The following is a 17,332-nucleotide window of genomic DNA, read 5'->3' as shown; positions in this document are numbered from 1 at the left end:
TTTGGCCAGGTCGGGTTTGCAGATTGGACGGATTTTCGCCCACCCCTAAACTCTTAGGATGCATTTGAACAGAAATCCGCCAAATTAGCGGAGAAAAATGTGTTTGGGATGGAATTAATGACGGTTGTGATTTAGGCCAACTATAGTGACTAATTATTTATGTTTGAGATGGAATTAAGAACTTTTGATTTACTTTCATACGATATGAAGTAATTTATAATTTAAGACAACTATAGTGACAAATTATTTATTTATTTCAATTTTTTTTTTTTTTTTGGTTTTTATTCGCCTATTGGTTTTTTTGTATTTTTTAAAATTTGCGTTGGTTTTTTTTTTTTTTGTTTTTACAATTATTTTATTATTTTATTTGTTAAAAGAATTGGGATGTTATAAAAATATAAAAAAATAAGTGACGTTTTTGATACATGTTGGTTGTTTGATGGACTACTTTGCTACCAAAACTTTGACCCACCGAGCGGCACCTTCCGCGCCACGCTCGCCCATACAGAGAGAAAGAGAGATCAAAAATCACACTGACCTCGCACACAGCCATGGCGGTTCTGGGCCGACTAGTGAGAGCAGCTAGGGAATGGCGTACTGTCCCCTCCCCCAAAGCCCTAATCCCGACCCCTACACTTCCCCGCTCCCGTGGCCTTCCTCGCTGCCTTTACCACCGTACGCTTCTCTAATTCTTATTTTCAATTATCATTTTTGTTTCACTGTTACGTTTCTCTTAGGCATAGTTGTGATGTGCGTTAATAATGGTTGGCTTTAATTGTGTCATCCGTGTAATTTTAATGCCTATTGTTATATAATTAAGCAAAAATTTATGTTTAGTAATGAACCGTGCAGGGTGTGGTGAGCACCAGAGTCATTCTAATGCATCTGAAGTTCGGCCACTAAGATCGGTGCCCCATGCTTATTCTGTATGTCCAGCCGTCTTGGCTGGTTTGTTTGGAGCCGGGGTGCTAGAAATGGCCTGTGCAGATGGCGACGAGGTTTGTGTAAATTGATTGTTCTTGTGTATGCTATGTTGGTCATCTATGGTTTTTTCTTACAAAAAAAGTAGTAATTATGTTTGTGTGCGCACACATGTTGTTACTTGGAATGTGTGTGCTTTGTGAGTGGTTATTATGTTGAAGCTGCATTCTTTGAACTTGGCTTTCTCCAGGCTGCCGTCAATTGTCCTTTGCCGTCAGAATCTTCTCCAAAGTATGCAGAATTGGAGGAAACTGCCAAGAAAGAACGACAGCAAATTGAAGAATTGCTTCGAAGTAAAGGAATAGCACGTGGTTCTTATCCCCGCTTTACTGTTGGTGTTAAGGGCCAAAAGGTTGTTGCATTCACTTTTTTAGAATTTACTGTGTTAAATATGGTTCATTTAGTGGCCTCTGATTGGTACTACTTCACTTGTAATTTCATTTAGCCTATAGGGATACATCTTGGGCCTTGATAGTTTCTTTATCCTTGTGCAGTGTAAATATTTCTAATGCATGATGAGATTCAAAATTTGATATTTTTGTAGTTATAACAGGGTAAAACCATGAACTTGCGTCTCTAAGATCAGTTTCTTTGAAAACGTCTTCTACCACTTCTATTTCTAGTTATTCCAGGAAAATTTGTGTCTGGATTTTATTTGAGGTTGCTTTACTCTTTTCTTTAATTTAAAATTAAGTTACAAATGCAGTTCCTTTTCATTTAAAATCCATAGTACGGGAGTACTTCTGTACTTGAAGAAAATATATTTGACAGAAGCGTATATTGCATTACAGGTCACTATAAAATTCCAAATTCCTCCTGCATGTGAAATTTCACAACTGATTACAAACCTTGTTTCACATCTTGGACTGAAGGTTGAAGAGCGGGGTGGTGGCTCAGATATGTTGTTGCGTGCTTGGGACAGGTTAAGTCACTTTTAGTGTCGTTCAGTTGTCTTTTTGTCCTAATTAACTGTGAGCTTCTGCCTTATGTTGCTCTTAATTTATGTCATTATCTTTTAAAATGAGTTTCAGTATCCTTCAGTTGTCTTTCCATTCTAATCAACTGTGTGCTTACGCCTTATGTTGCACTTAATTTATGTCATTGTATCTATGTTAGTCAGGGGCATTACTTGAAGTGTACTAAATAAGGCTTTCTGGTTTGTGAGCTATTGCAGCTCAGTTGCTTGGCAACTCACACTTACTCATCCAGAGAAAAAGATGGAAGTTGAAGGGGATGTGGGGAATTCAAAAAATATAAGCGCAGTTGACAGCAATTTATGCATCCTCATATTTGGATCACTCATTAGCTCAGAAAAAGCTGTTAGTATTCATTTGTTTTAGTTGATGAATCCATTATCCCATGAATTTTTTATTTTTGCTTTTTAGTGCATCTTATTTATCACAAATAAAAACTTGTGAATTAGGAGATTTTTCTTATCAGTTAGCATAAATTGCAGGAAATTGAATTCATAAAGCCGGGGAGCTTGAGTCCCAAAGAGCTTGATGCTTTTGTGTCTGCTTTAGAATTAGCTGGTGGGAAGTTGGGACAGAATAAGACATTAGAAAGAAAACCAAGGGAAGGTACTGCAAGGGTGCCATCTGCAGAAAAAACAGTTGCTAGTCTTGAGTCCATGGGAGTGAGAATTTATGGACTTGATGAAGCCCGTGATTTTTCCTCAAACAGTGAGATATCATGGGACAATATTGCTGGATATGATCAGCAAAAACGGTATGTAAGGACTAGGGTGTTTTGCATCCATTGTTGCTATATTTTCATTTGAATTTTGTGTACTATTCTATTTGTTAACTTATGAAAACTTTAACCACAATAAGAATGATAATGAGGTGGGATCTCATGGCCTATGTTTAGGAATAGGCATCAGCAGCAAAAATATTCGCCTCTTTCTTTTGTAAAAGTTTTTTGCTTCTAATGTTTTGAAACAGAATATGGCTGCTTGTTTGCATAATGAATTATATGGCAAACATGGTATTCCATGCGAAGCATGTTAACTAAATCTTGTACGTGCATTAGTTCAAGGACTAGGTATAGCCTGTACTATCTCCATTTGAAGAGCCAGTAAAACTACATAAGTCAAGTAGTTTAGTTATTCATTTTTCTTGTTCCGATGATCTCTACTGGAGACTGCTCATTGTGGTTAGTATTCTCTGGTCTTAGCATGTTTATATATTATGTCTCTTCTTTTTGTACTTTTACATTTGTTTGATTATTGGTGCATCCATGCTTCTCTGTATAGAAGTGCTTATGTATACCTATCTTTGATTGTTGGTTGTGTAGAGAGATAGAGGACACGATACTGTTGGCTCTGCATAGTCCTGAAGTATATGATGATATTGCTCGTGGGACTCGGTGTAAATTTGAGTCAAACAGGCCTCGAGCTGTGCTCTTTGAAGGTCCACCAGGTATGCCCTTTTAGCCCAGACTAATTAGATGTCTAGTTATGTTTGAATTCATTTACTTATGTAGTACTTGCAGAATATTTCCCCCCCTCCTTGATCATTTTTGTAAACTATTGAGGCAAGTCTCTAGCTGATACGTAGAACTAAGTCGAACTTGGCACAAATGCGTCCAATTGATGATGTGATGCACAAAGGAAACAAAACATTAAGCATTTTAAAAGATGGGATCTAATGGATGGCACATTTCCACTAATTGCGCAAAAGCAATCTTCCCAACTTGTCAAGCCAAATTTTTCCTCTATATTTTTTTAATGGGACTAAATTGTTTGAACACCTAGCAACATGGGATTATTAGCATGTTTTTTCCAAATGTATCATGTCTGTGTATAATATTCAAACTGCTTTTGTGTTGTTTGTTGGGGGGTGATAGGAAGTCCCATTTTTATCTTAACAAAATTCTGCATTGCATATCTTGGGACTATTTTGCTTGCCTTCTGAATATGAAAAGTGAGAACTGTCCTGAGGTAATTAAGTTTTTCATTCTAGAATTTATATTAGATGTTAGACAAGCTTATTACTTATCAAAAAAAAAAAAGATGTTAGACAAGCTTACTGATAATGAATTTGAATTTCAGGTACAGGGAAGACATCTTGTGCTCGTGTTATTGCTAATCAAGCGGTGAGCGGGGGGGCTATATACTATTTCAATAGTTCTTATGTTAGGATTGAAATTTACTGTTTTTATTTTTCTTAAATACTCTTTAGTTGTAATCAGCTGCTTTTATTTACCTAGGTATATGCAATGGTTTAAAAGCCTTACATTACTGCTACTATATTTTTTGGTGTTGTACGAGTAGATTCTGCTAATATGGTTTGCACTGCACATGGGTCAAATGCTTGCGTTACCTGTTGGTCTGCCATATAAATTGGAGCATATTAACTTGCTCTGCCATATAAATTGGAGCATATTAACTTACATTGACAGGATTTGGATGCGCATGAATCACAAACTTCAAAATAGTTCAAGTAGGATAGTATAAGATTTTGATTCATCGCTCCATCAATGGAATCACTTAGTTTTCTGTCTATGTACTTGAATTTTTGATGATCCAAAAGTTTTCTGTCTCTGTACTTGAATTTTTTATGATCTGAGAATGAGCTTGTGCATTACTTGACAGGGTGTACCTTTGATGTACGTGCCACTGGAGGTTGTCATGTCAAAGTACTATGGTGAAAGCGAACGTCTATTAGGCAAAGTGTTTTCGCTTGCCAATGAACTCCCTAATGGTGCTATCATTTTTCTTGACGAGGTAACTGAAGCTTTTGTTGCTTATACAATGACTTTCTTATATATTTTGCAATAGATTATATTATTCTGTGTGTCATCATTCTTGTCCTTTCTTTTTTATGCTTAGTGATCTTCTTTATCTTATGCTCATGTTGCAGCTGTTTAATTTCCTATTAAACATACTATTGCTTCCTATCACAGATTGATTCCTTTGCTATTGCTCGTGATAGTGAAATGCATGAAGCTACACGCAGAATCTTATCAGTGTTGTTGCGACAGGTGAAACTGGGTTTTTCCGTTGCTTTACAATACAGGAAATGAGCCGTGTAGTTTGTCTTTCTAACATTAAAGTTGTTTATTGTAGACTTGAAAGAAAGGGTTTACACTCTACAGAAAAGGGTCTGGATGCCCATGTCATGTTATGTGTTTTAATACACTTGTGAATTTACTATCAGTGGCTGTTCTAATTGGGATATTCTGCAGTTATCGCTCTGCCTTTAATCTAGTTTTTCCACGCAGATTGATGGATTTGAACAGGATAAAAAAGTCGTGGTAATTGCTGCAACAAATAGAAAGCAAGACCTTGATCCTGCTTTAATTAGGTAAGTTGGCACACATTTTCCTCTGTAGATGACAATTGTACCAAGAATTGATGGGAATGTGTTCTAACATTTATTTTATCCATGTTGTTTCAGTCGGTTTGATTCAATGATTACTTTCGGCTTACCTGATCAACAAAATCGTCAGGAAATAGCAGCTCAGTATGCAAAGCAGCTAACCAAACCTGAATTGGATCAATTTGCAAGAGTTACAGAAGAGTAAGTTTGACCCAGGTTATGGCACATTCTAGAAAACATGTGGAATATGCCAATTATCTTCTATTTCAGTTCAATTTAGCTCAATTAAGTTGACCCCAACTTTCAATTATCTTCTTACTACTTTTTCTCTTTTTGAAGTTTGACCTGACTGATTATTTATTTAAATTGAAATTGACCATTATGTGTGCATTGTTCATCAACTTTTGAAAACCTAAATAGAATAATTTTGTGTTTGCGTTATTGTTAATTGTCTTGCAACTTTCTCTGGCCCTTGCCATTTCAGAATGTCCGGAAGGGATATTAGAGATGTATGTCAACAAGCTGAGCGATCGTGGGCATCAAAGGTAATGATATATAGCTATTTTGTTAAAATTCTCTTTTCATCTTTTGTCTTCTATTCTCAAAACAAAAATATTAACAAACAACCCAAAATATAAAACTCTCAGAACTGTATTCACATTTTGTCACATCATAAAATTTTTTGTTTCCAAACCAAAAACCAAAAAACACTTCCCAAAACATATTAACAAACATTACATCAATCTTTTCAGTAGTATTAGTCCATTTTTTCTTTCTTTCGCCTGATCCCATGTTATTGTTGACAACTCTCCATGATTTGATAGATAATTCGAGGACAAGCTCCTAAAGATGCAGAACAAGGGGGTCTTCCTCCTCTGCAAGAATACGTAGAGAGTGCCATGACTCGGCGGAAGGCTTTACTTAGTATTATTGCAGACCAAAAGGTTCAAAACTCTCGTCCTCTCGGAAAGAACCCTCAGTTGGATTTATGTTGATTAAGGTGGATTGGACCGGTGGTGTTGTATGGAGAGAGAGGGTTCATAGACAGCTTTGATATTTTTGCAGTAAATTTTATGCATTAGGTTTTATCAACAGTAAATTTTGTAAATTTTTATATTATTTTACATAATATAATAGCTATTAAATGAAGATCTTATTTCATGCTTATGCTGATTTCCTTTGATTAAGGTGGATTGGACGGCGGTGTTGTGATGGAGATAGAGGGTACATGGAAAATTTTGATGTTTTTGCAGTGAATTTTATTCATTAGGTGTTTATCAACAATAATTTTTTGTATTATTTTATATAAGTATAATAAATATGAATAATATTACTCTTATTCTTTCACTCTCGCTCACACTCTCTTACCCTTAGGTGACTCTCACTCTCATCATTGAATCAATATTCAATAATAATTTATCTTAAATCAATAGTGAGAGCGAGTGCCACCTAAGAATGTATGTGTAACATTACTCTAACTAAGGATGTATGAGTGTGCACCATTAATCTGATGGGTATTAGGTGGTAAATACTGATATTGCAAAACCATAATAAATTAATTAAAAAATAATATGTTGAAATGGGGTATAGACTAGGTTGAAGGAACTTTCTTCAATCCAGTTTGAAGGAAAACTTTGTCCATATTCATGGTAATATATACCCTATTACGTATGGGAAATTAATCTGGAGATTTACTTCACTTAAAATGAAATGAAAAGGTTCTTAAGCAATATGGAGTATCACCAATACGCGATCTACTTTTATTATTATTTTCTAAAGGAAGAAGGAAACCATTACATAAAATTTCCCAGCATTTAGAGCCACAAGTAACTTCAAAACAGCAAATTGCACTGGATTAAACCAAACAGCAAAGCTCCTTCCCTGCAATAATTAACAACTCAGTAAGTCAAATAAGCCAATGACTCAGCCGAGTCAAGGAAAGAGATTCTTGGACTGCACCTTTCAGATATCGTTGGTGACTCATTTTCTTCGGCGCGCTTCCGCTTCCGACTTGGACTCTGGCGTGAGACAAACGAGGCAATCTGCAGCTGAGTCTGCAGCAGCATCCGAGTTAACTCGGCCTCCAACTCAACACGCCGCTTCTCTGCTTCCAATCGCGAAGCCTCCCTCGCCTTGGCCATCTCTAGCTGCGCTCGCTCCATCCTCAACAACGACTCGGAGAAGACTCGGAAGCTCGCCGCCAAATTGGCCAACCCGTGCGGCGGCTCAGACTCACCAACTGAGTCGCAGCTCTCTGAGTCAGAGCTTGCAGGTTGGTTGGATTCTTCGTCATCAAGGTCAGGGGCGTTCGGGTGAGCGCCTGATAAGAATCCTGCATCAACAGCATATTTTAAACGGCTCTCAGCGTTTCCTACGCCACGGTTGGCTCCTGTTCGACCAGTCTGGTCTTCCATTGCCCAATGCTTCCCTTTGTCCAAGAGAAGCTTAACAAGCACCACTAGCCTGTTGGTAAAGTTATTTTAATTCCTTACTCAACTATAGTTTTAAGAAATGGACAAAATTACGGTATGGACATGCTTAAGTTGGTTATTGGAAAGAGTACAGTTATGGTATTTAATTTATTATTTTTTTTTTTTGTGAGTAATGCAATTATGGTATTGTCCATTCATTTTAAGTGAACAGCTCAAGATGTCATCACACAAGAGAGATAAGGAATTGATTGCATTGTAGGATGGCTTAACCACCTTTTCGGCCACGGGGTATAGACTGTAGTTCCACCATTCCAATGGTTGGGTGGGAGTGGCTAAACCATTTCAATCGTTGCCCTACTTCCTCTTTCCCTAATTTACAACTACTGAAACTTAATTTACAACCTGGGAGCTCATCTGGAATTTGCTGATTACAAATATTTTTTTAGCATAGCAGTTTTTATAAAGGAATTTGCGAAAATAATCCTGATTTTGTAGACTTCGAGTAGAACAACAGACTGGAAAGTCGGGTCCTATAGCATACTGCTAAGAATAGATCATGTGAAGCTGTTCGGAAGCATTTCCAGGAGTGGTGAACCAACTAATTGGAATACTTTGCCATTAAACAGCAGAGGTTCTTATTTGCAACAACCTTCCCGAGTAGTAAAATTCCCACATTTGAAAAAGGGAAATCTACCTCAAATCTACAAATTCCATCAAAATCACAACTTGGAATGTAAAACTAAGACAAACTAAATAAAACCAACCAATAACACCCAATAACCCCCACCAAGAACCAGCTACAGACAAACTACACAAACAAAAATCACAAGGAAACAGCACTTGAATTTGCAGAATCCCACTAAATTTTCCAGCAAAACTGCCCCAAATCTACCAGTAGATTTAAGAGAACCACGCATATGCCTTCAAAAACCAAGTCCAAAACCCATCAAAAACCTAAAACCACTCCATTAACACATACCCACTTTCTAAAAATGACCAAAATCTAATCCCACAGGCCACAGCCCCAAAAGAAATCCCCCTACCAGACACCTAAATTAGGTCAACCCCTCTAATCTTCTGCCCCCAAAAACCACCCAGCTGTTCACAGACAAACCCAAAAAGTTGCTAAAATTTTTCCACCCTTAAACCCACCAAGAAGATTCCCAAATTCAAACCCTCAAGAAACACAAGGTATCAAGATTCAAAGCCACTCATTACCATTAAAGAAAAAGGATTCAGAGAACAACGTTTAGGAAAGATGAAAATCAGCGACTGATAGAAACAAAAATCACCAAATAAAAGAAACACATGTAAAACTAACCTCAGGAGCTGAGAGAAGGAAGAGACGAGGTTGGATGACACTGTCGACGGACGATGGAGAGGGGATATTTAAAAGCTTGTCGCAAAAGAGAAAAGGAAGAGGGAGAAAGAGAGACTTTTTTAGTGCTTACAATCATCGAATTATAGGGTATTATTGTAGCTTAGAGCATTCCCAATGGAAGAGCCAAATGTTACTTTTATCTAGAATAGCTCTTCAAATATTCAAAAAACCTCCCACATTGGATGAGCCAAAAATATATGTAAAATAGATATTTGATTAGAAGAGCTAAAAAAAAAGTTAAATGTAGCAGCACTTTTTAAGGGAGCCATTTTATTTTTTAGTGTTTCTCTCTCCTACTTTATCTTTTTCCCAAATCTTTTCCCACCTTTTTTTTAGAAATATAACTAATCGGATGTAGAGACACTTAAAAATGGCTTAGCTAAACTAGATAAAAGTGAGTTTTGAAGAGCTATTTTACATAAAAATATGGCTCTTCCATTGGGAATGCTCTTAGATGGTAGTTTAAGAATATCGAAGAAATTCATTTGAGTAAAAATTTTTAAGCTTTTATCTAAATTTAGTAAGAGAAACCGCCATTATGTACCAAAATGGCGCGCTTTAGGTGATGAGTAGTAGTGTTTATAATTTTTTAGATTATTTATTGATAAATTTGATCTATTTAATTAAATAAATCAAATTTATATTTATATTTTGATACAATTTAAACTCAAATTAGAGCAACTAATGATTTTATACTCCGATCTTGATTCAATTCAATCATGACACGTCAATACAAATGGTCATCTCAAAAGATGAGTACAATTTATTTAAGAAGGGGCTCATTCATTGGTTTACGCGCTTCAGAAGAGCGTGAGTTCACATTACAATATAACCCAAAGGAACAAAACTAAACCGACTCTCTTTTTCTTTGTGTCTTTCTCTATCGAAATCGCAGAAATCAATGGCATCACGCGACAAGAAGCCTTCGAAGCCCTCGAGCAGTCGAGCCGGCGGTATACGCACGCTCTCCGATCTGAACCGGCCGTCCGCCGATTCGGACAGCGACTCCGATAGCCCCCAAGAGTACTACACTGGTGGTGAGAAGAGGTCTCTTCTCTAAACCCTAGTTTTCTATTCCACTTTTTTAAATCCCTATTTAAATCGAATTTTCAGCTCCTTTTTTCAAATTTGATCTTTTGTTCCTCTGGAGAATGATTATTCTACTTCATTTCACTGTATTGGAGCTTTATTAGCTGCCCAAGTAGGTCTGTTTAGATGTTCTGTTGGTGTGTTTGGTTACCGAGAATATTGAACTGAAAATTTGTGGTTTAGAAAATATTGATGCAGTCAAAGAATGAATGCTTAACTTTCAAAAATTTAACAAATAAGGAAGTGATGATTGTTTACATTAGGGATGTGCTTGAGAAGCAATATGTATAATTAGAATTCATTAAGGACTCTGATTAAGATTTGCTTATGAAAGAGACCAATCACAGTGGGATATGTGATGCGTTTTCCTTTGTTTCCCTAACACGCCTGGACAAGATCAAAGACACATATCTTTGCCCTTTTGCCACACTTTCAACTGCTGTCTTCATTTTTACGATATTTCCTAGAATTCCGACTGGAGTCACTGAACCTTGCTTAGTGTTGTTTAATCACAATGTGCTAGAATTTTGAAAATTAAAAATTATCAGAGTTCAGAAAGGCATGAAAGATCTGAAACCCTTGATTTGGGAGAATGTTTTCCGTATAATCACAACAGATGCTGAAATCGTGAGGTGTAATGGTTGCACCGAATTCTTAACCAATATTGGCTATATTTTACATGATTGATTTAGAAATTGTAATCAAGCATGATCCTCAAATATATACTAATTTTTACCATTTATGGAGTTGTGTTACTGTTAGAAGTGCTTATGATATGGCTAAGATCTGTAGTATTAATAATTGCAGTGGAATGCTCGTCCAAGATCCTAATAAGGCAAATGATGTGGATGCGATATTTAATCAAGCAAGGCAACTGGGTGCAGTTGAAGGGCCTATTGAACAACTTGGTCCCTCTTCAAGCTCAAGCAGCTTTACAGGAACTGGTAGATTACTTTCTGGGGAAACTGTACAAGCTGCTCCTCAGCAGCCTGAGAGTGTTGTTCACAACATTGTTTTCTGGAGTAATGGTTTCACTGTAAATGACGGCCAGTTGAGGAGGTTGGACGATCCTGAAAATGCGGCTTTCTTAGAGGTAATAGCCATAATGGCTTTGAATCCTTTTAAAAAATAAAGGAGCAGGAAGAAGAAACAGAAAATGAACAAAAGAATTTCTCGTTGAGGTTGATGGCTTTGGTTTATTTTTGTGGCATTTGTTAGTTGTACGAGAAAAAGAAAATGTCTTGCAGGCTTAGATGTTGCATTCAGTCTGTATCTTTCCCATCTTCTTCGTGAGTTAATGTGGATGACTTTGGTTATGATCACGCAGATTGATTGTTTATTACATTGTACTTTCTTTCCTGTTCATTGACTGTTAACCAATTACAAGTTCATCAGTGCTGGGTTTCTCCCACTCTTTTTCATAGTACCATCAGTGTTCGTGTTGTGTTAATGATTGTGTTACATCTCAATGCAGAGTATCAGAAAGTCCGAGTGCCCAAAAGAGCTTGAACCTGCAGATAGGAGGTCCTCAGTTCATGTCAATCTGATAAGGAGAAATGAGAACTGCCCTGTGAGTACTCTCTTTAATGTTTAATCTGTTGCATTGCTTTCCTATATATCATGATATGGGACTAGGGTCAATACATGTTGTCGGTCTTAACTTGTAGAATTATGTAAAACAATCACTCAATGATTATTGAAATGTAAACCCAGTCAGGGTATTACAATTATGAAGTCATAGTGTATCTGTTAATGCATCTATGTGCTCTCATATGTGATCAAATGTGGGCTTGGGATGAGCCGGACATCTTGGGTTCGATTCCACACTAGGAGTTCTCCTGAATTACCTAATTCATGGATCTGGTGGGTGGGGTCGTATATCCGGGGTGTACTGCTTAGGAGTGGGTCCAAAGGGCCCTGCCTTTGTGCAGTTCCATATCATTTAAAAAAAAAAAAAAAAAAAGTCCAGTCGAGGATACGAAATTTACCAGCATGCCATATTTCCTTTCTTGCAGGAACCAGAGAAGCGCCATGTTCCATTTCAGGGTGTGGGAAGAACGCTAGGTAGCAGCTCTACTCCAGTGGCAGCCGAGCCAACTGTTGTTTCCACTTCTCTCAACTCTGCTCCAACAGCTTCCATGGGCCTGGTTGTGGATGAAACATTACCATCAACCTCCATTCAGCTTAGATTGGCTGATGGGACCCGCCTGATAGCACATTTTAATTACCACCATACTATCAATGACATTCGCTCCTTCATTGATGCATCTAGGCCTGGTGGTGCAAGAAATTATCATCTTCAGATGATGGGGTTCCCTCCCAAGCTTCTTAGTGATGCAGCTCAAACGATTGAGCAGTCAGGTCTTGCCAATTCAGTTGTTATGCAGAAATTCTAGCTAGCTGCGCCCAGAACTTTGCACTCTGGACATGACATAATTGGTACTGTACTGAAGAAGTAAACCAGTTCTATCTACTTAAGACCCAGAATGTGTTTTCAGGAGTGGATAAATGATGTGAAATAATTTTTTTAAGGCTGTGTTTTTTGTTGACAATTAAAGATCAAATTCTTATTGTGACGCCTTCCCCCCTCCCCCACTTTTTTTTTTGCATTATTTTTATCAGTTATTTAGTTCAGCCAAAATGCTTTCTAGAAACTAGTGTGATTTGGGATTGTAAATAGGTAATATGAATGCAAGCGTAAATAAGAAAATGATGGGAAAGTGGAACAACAGGAAGTAAAGAGTAGTCCAGCTTCATGTAGAGGTGTAAATTAAGTTCTTTGAATTAATGGATCACACTACCTTCTAAATTCTGCCTGAAGCCAGCACGGATCAGATTTAGGGTTCTTCCCACCTCAGGTTGGTTATAAGTACAATTTTAAAGACTAAATCACAATTTTATAAAATATTTAATTGCGTTTTTAAGTTATATACTTTGAAATTAGTAACTTTGAAATTACCATTGAATTCTTGATGAATTGCTATTAAATTTTGATTTAGTAGTAATTTTTAAAGTCACATTAACTTTAGAGAATAAAAATGAAGATTGGTTTTTTTGTTGAAGGACCATATCACATCAACTTTGAGGATAAAAGAAAGATAATGAGGTGATAAATAGAATTATTCAAATGTTTAACTGCATTTTTAAAATTACCTCTTTAAATCACATCTTTTGAATTTAAATTGTACACTAAACATGCCATGTTAAGTTTAAAATGCGATGTTGGACCTCATAAGGGTCATGGTCATGGTCGCATGGCTTAATGCTCTCTCTCTCTCTCTGATAATCTTTGGAAAAGGTTAATGAGGCATCTCACTTGGCAGAACAGTTTACCTCCATTCATAGTGGCTTCGATTTGACAAGAAAAAGCCATGTGTTGTTGGCCAAAAGAGTCATCAATCCTGCCACCATGAAGAATTTTTTCATTAGGGTTTGGTCGACTGGGGGCCCTTCACTTTCATGTGTTAGCCACGCATCAAAATGACAGCACATCAAACCCTCACCATATGCCAATTACAAGCATTGGTAATTAACAAATATCTTATGCAATTACTTGTTCGAATCGCACATAATTTTGATAGTTTCACCTGTCACATTTACTTTTCTCTATAAAATTGACCGAATTACATGATAATGAGTTCAATAAAAAACAATATCTGGATAGGACAAGGGAGTCCTTGATCATCGAGAATAAACGATAAGCTATAATTTATTTATTTATTTATTTATTTTTATTTCTGAGCAATAAGAAACATTTAAGCTAGCATGATGCATGCATCCTTGATCCAGCTTCGAAGGTGGAATTGGTTTTCAAAATATCTTCTATTGTATTCTCTAATCTCTATCCATTATCTCTATATATAAGGTTAATTGGTTTTGAATTAAAATTAAAATTTAATTAGATGAACAAAATTGGTTGGAAAAAAATTAAATAATAATTTAGTATTGGGCGTGGTTTGGCTGTCAAAATCATTGAAGGTGATCAAATGATTATCCTGGTGTTTTATAGCACTAATTAATAAGAATGCTTGCCTCCCTAAAGCCGTAAGGAAATCAAGTACGAGTCAACGGTGCCAAATTGCCGATCTGTTAGCTGTCCATTAGTAAAAAGTATGGAATAATCATTCATTTCTTGGCCTACGCCAAAAGAAATGTCATCCATATCTTTGAAGAGAGATCATCCCATTCTGTCTATATTTTTAGTTTGTTTTTTACTCCCACTCCACACCCATCTTTAAATCTAATCTCTTTTCACCATACAGCCCCCACCCACATGATTGATTGGTTGGAGTATTACGACAAATAAAAAACAACAAAAACACACAACACAAGAAGGATGCATTTTTTGGAGCACAAATATTTTAACAAGATAAATCTTTTTTTTTTTTTTTTTTTTTTTTTTTTTTTTGGGTATCCATATTTTTGTTGAGTTGGCATGCTTCATTAACTTTTACTTCAAAAAAAAAAAAACACGATAATAAATAGAGCATGCCAACTTAACATAGATGTATTAAAATGCAAATTATGTATTTTTTTCGGAGAAATGCTTTAGTGCAATAAAAAAAATATTTTTGACCCATAAAAGTTCCAGGTGGCAAGAGACCATAACTCCATCTGTAGTTGTTATAGCCCCACCCACTGATGGGCATGTGACTTCTTGCCACCTAAGACTTTTATGAGTCAAAAATTGTATTTTTATTACACTATAGCATACTTTTTTTTTTGGCCCCAAATAAACCGAAGAGGAGTTGATGTGGGAGGATTGGCTCCCGCATCAGCTCAATATAATGTTCACATTTAGCCCATTTTTAGTGACGTAACAGATGAACAATCACATAAAAGGGAGGATTCAAATTTAAAATTTAAAATTCAATCCTCTCTTCCCATCTAACAAGTTATTAAATATGGACCAAATATGAAAATAATATTGCACTATAGTATACTTCTTTTTTTTTTTTCGCCCCAAATGAACGAAAGAGGAGCTGATGCGGGAGGATTGGCTCCTCTCTAATTTATTGAACTAAAGAAGATCTAAATTCTTAATTTATGGTTTGCCGCCCCCTACAAATCAACTTCACGAGATTGTTACCACCCTTCCAAAAATTTAAAAATAAATAAAAGCATGTTGGTCTTAATCTGCCATAATGTAAAATCATGCTTGGATTTTAGTCTTTAATGAAAGTGGGCTCATATGTCTTAGGTTTCTGTCATTGAATAGTGTCTTTGAAAAGAGCAAACGGCGCTGGAGGCCGCTTCACACGGATTTGCATTTCATGGAGTTTTTTCTTTCTCTCTTTGGCCGAGGGTATCGGCTTTATTTGATAAAGTTTTTTCTTTTTTTTTTTTTTCAAAACAAAACATTAATAATTAAACTCCAAAACACAATACACTTAGGGTTTATTTGAGATTGCGTTTGAGATGCTTAAAAGTGTTTTAACACCCAAAAAGTCAATTTGAAAAAAAAAAAAATACTCGTTTAGTAAAAAAATTAAAAGCGCTTTTAAGGGTCCAAAAAACCTAAAAATTGTCAAAAAAACAATTTTGGCAAAAGCTTAAAAATAAAAGTTTTGCCCAAAAGCTCTTTTTGACTTAAACTCTATTTCTCAAATTCAATTCCAAACAGACTCTTAATAATAAATAAATAAATAAGAGGTGCAAAATTCTCACACACACTTTGCACCCAAATAACATTTAGCAAAATCTCAATGTTTAAAAAATTAAGCAATAAAATTTGACAGGTAAATTTGATTATTTAGTGACTAACTTGATAAAATGTCATATCACTTTATAAGAGACTTAACACGAGTAATTTTAAAAGTCCCTCTTGTGTCTCTCTTGAGTCCCTTCAAGAATGATGTGTCTATTAAAATCACAATTTGATCAAAATCTAATAATGACCAATCACAAGCCCAATTATAATTTTAATAGCCATGTCATTATTAGAGAGACTGAAGAGGGACTTGTAACATTACTCACTTAACACACTCTAATTTACATCAAATAACCTTTTTTTTTTCGTTACATAAGATTACAAATTAGATAATGCTTAGGAAGAGAGGACTATTATTTAATAGGAAGGTAAATATGCAAAGTTTCTTTAAAAATAAAATTCATTTTAATAAAAAAAAATTAAAGATATATTTTGACTGAATATTATATCAAACATTTGTTCTTGTGATTATTATCTACGTCACGTTTAACCACATAGATTCACATATTTATATTTTAATGTTATTTTATTTAACACGTTTTTATATTATATTAAACCTGAAATGCATTCTTAAACAGAGATAAGCCAAAATAATAATAATAATAATAATAATAATAAATTTTATATCCCTAAAAATACATTCCCTAGGGAGGGAGATGCAAAACCTTTTAACTGCAAGGCATAAAAGGTATGCCTATTGCTTGCTTAATTCTCTCTCTCTCTCTCTCTCTCCCTCTCTACTTGTCTTTCATCCTTGTTTATTTGTAATTGAAGGCCAAAGTAGGTGTGGGCTGTGGTTGCAAACAAAATGATTTACATTAAAAGGGGATTTACTTTACACTAATAAGTTGATAAAGTGAAAGATAAACAAGTTTAGACTTTTGAAAAGTGTTCATTTAATATTAGCGTGCATGAGATGTATTAATCATGAAAGGTTTAGATGAAGAAGTAATGCAATAATTTCGAACTCTGTTCTATAATAGGATTAACACTTTTTGAAATAAGTAAATCTTGTTAATTTCCGTCGTAAAAATAGCACCTGTCTTGTATTGTATGATTCTATCATGCCACGCACACTGCTATGGACATGACGTAAAGTGAAACAGAAAAAGCTTTGCTTAGGGTTTTTTTAGGCTTCCTCTAGCTCCACCTCCACCCACCTCACCTTCACACATGAACACCACCAGTGACGTCTCTCAACTTTCTCACTTTGCTTTTATTCTTACGCTATTCGACGGATTCGCGTATTCTCTCTCTCTCTCTCACACTCTATCTCACTCCCACCAAACCCTAACACTCTACGTTTCTTTTTCTTTTTCTTAATGAGTTGAAACAAGAAGTACAACAAGAAACATAAAATAAACAAGAAGATTTTACAGGTCCTTTTTCACAGCCCCTGGCCCCTGGATAAGATTCT

The 17,332-nt window shown here is 35.8% G+C and overlaps 3 protein-coding genes across 3 annotated transcripts; 2 read left to right on the top strand and 1 right to left on the bottom strand.

Annotated features, from left to right (window-relative positions):
• Window positions 1-450: 450 nt before the first annotated feature.
• LOC132170618 (P-loop containing nucleoside triphosphate hydrolases superfamily protein) lies at window positions 451-6,575 on the top strand. The gene is made up of 14 exons (XM_059581656.2): window positions 451-675; window positions 853-998; window positions 1,172-1,333; window positions 1,773-1,903; window positions 2,156-2,300; window positions 2,438-2,709; window positions 3,277-3,401; window positions 4,034-4,077; window positions 4,577-4,708; window positions 4,888-4,965; window positions 5,206-5,288; window positions 5,382-5,504; window positions 5,788-5,848; window positions 6,128-6,575. Exons 1-14 carry the CDS (start codon window positions 552-554, stop codon window positions 6,296-6,298), a joined length of 1,797 nt encoding a protein of 598 aa, XP_059437639.2. The 5' UTR covers window positions 451-551; the 3' UTR covers window positions 6,299-6,575.
• Window positions 6,576-7,040: 465 nt separating this feature from the next.
• On the bottom strand, window positions 7,041-9,177 carry LOC132170833 (uncharacterized protein At4g22160). The gene is made up of 3 exons (XM_059581954.2): window positions 9,057-9,177; window positions 7,263-7,766; window positions 7,041-7,184 (listed from the first exon to the last, which is right to left on the bottom strand). The coding sequence occupies exons 2-3, from the start codon at window positions 7,715-7,717 to the stop codon at window positions 7,136-7,138; spliced, it is 504 nt and encodes a 167-aa protein (XP_059437937.1). The 5' UTR covers window positions 7,718-7,766; window positions 9,057-9,177; the 3' UTR covers window positions 7,041-7,135.
• Window positions 9,178-9,953: 776 nt separating this feature from the next.
• On the top strand, window positions 9,954-12,776 carry LOC132170527 (plant UBX domain-containing protein 4). The gene is made up of 4 exons (XM_059581535.2): window positions 9,954-10,163; window positions 11,013-11,298; window positions 11,680-11,775; window positions 12,221-12,776. The coding sequence occupies exons 1-4, from the start codon at window positions 10,018-10,020 to the stop codon at window positions 12,599-12,601; spliced, it is 909 nt and encodes a 302-aa protein (XP_059437518.1). The 5' UTR covers window positions 9,954-10,017; the 3' UTR covers window positions 12,602-12,776.
• The last annotated feature ends 4,556 nt before the right edge of the window (window positions 12,777-17,332 follow it).

This window comes from Corylus avellana, chromosome 1 (genome assembly GCF_965113065.1).
Source record: "Corylus avellana chromosome 1, dhCorAvel1.hap1.2, whole genome shotgun sequence".
In the NCBI taxonomy this organism is placed as follows: Eukaryota; Viridiplantae; Streptophyta; class Magnoliopsida; order Fagales; family Betulaceae; genus Corylus; species Corylus avellana.
The sequence above is the reverse complement of the archived record's forward strand: the minus strand, read 5'-3'. Positions and strand labels throughout refer to the sequence as shown.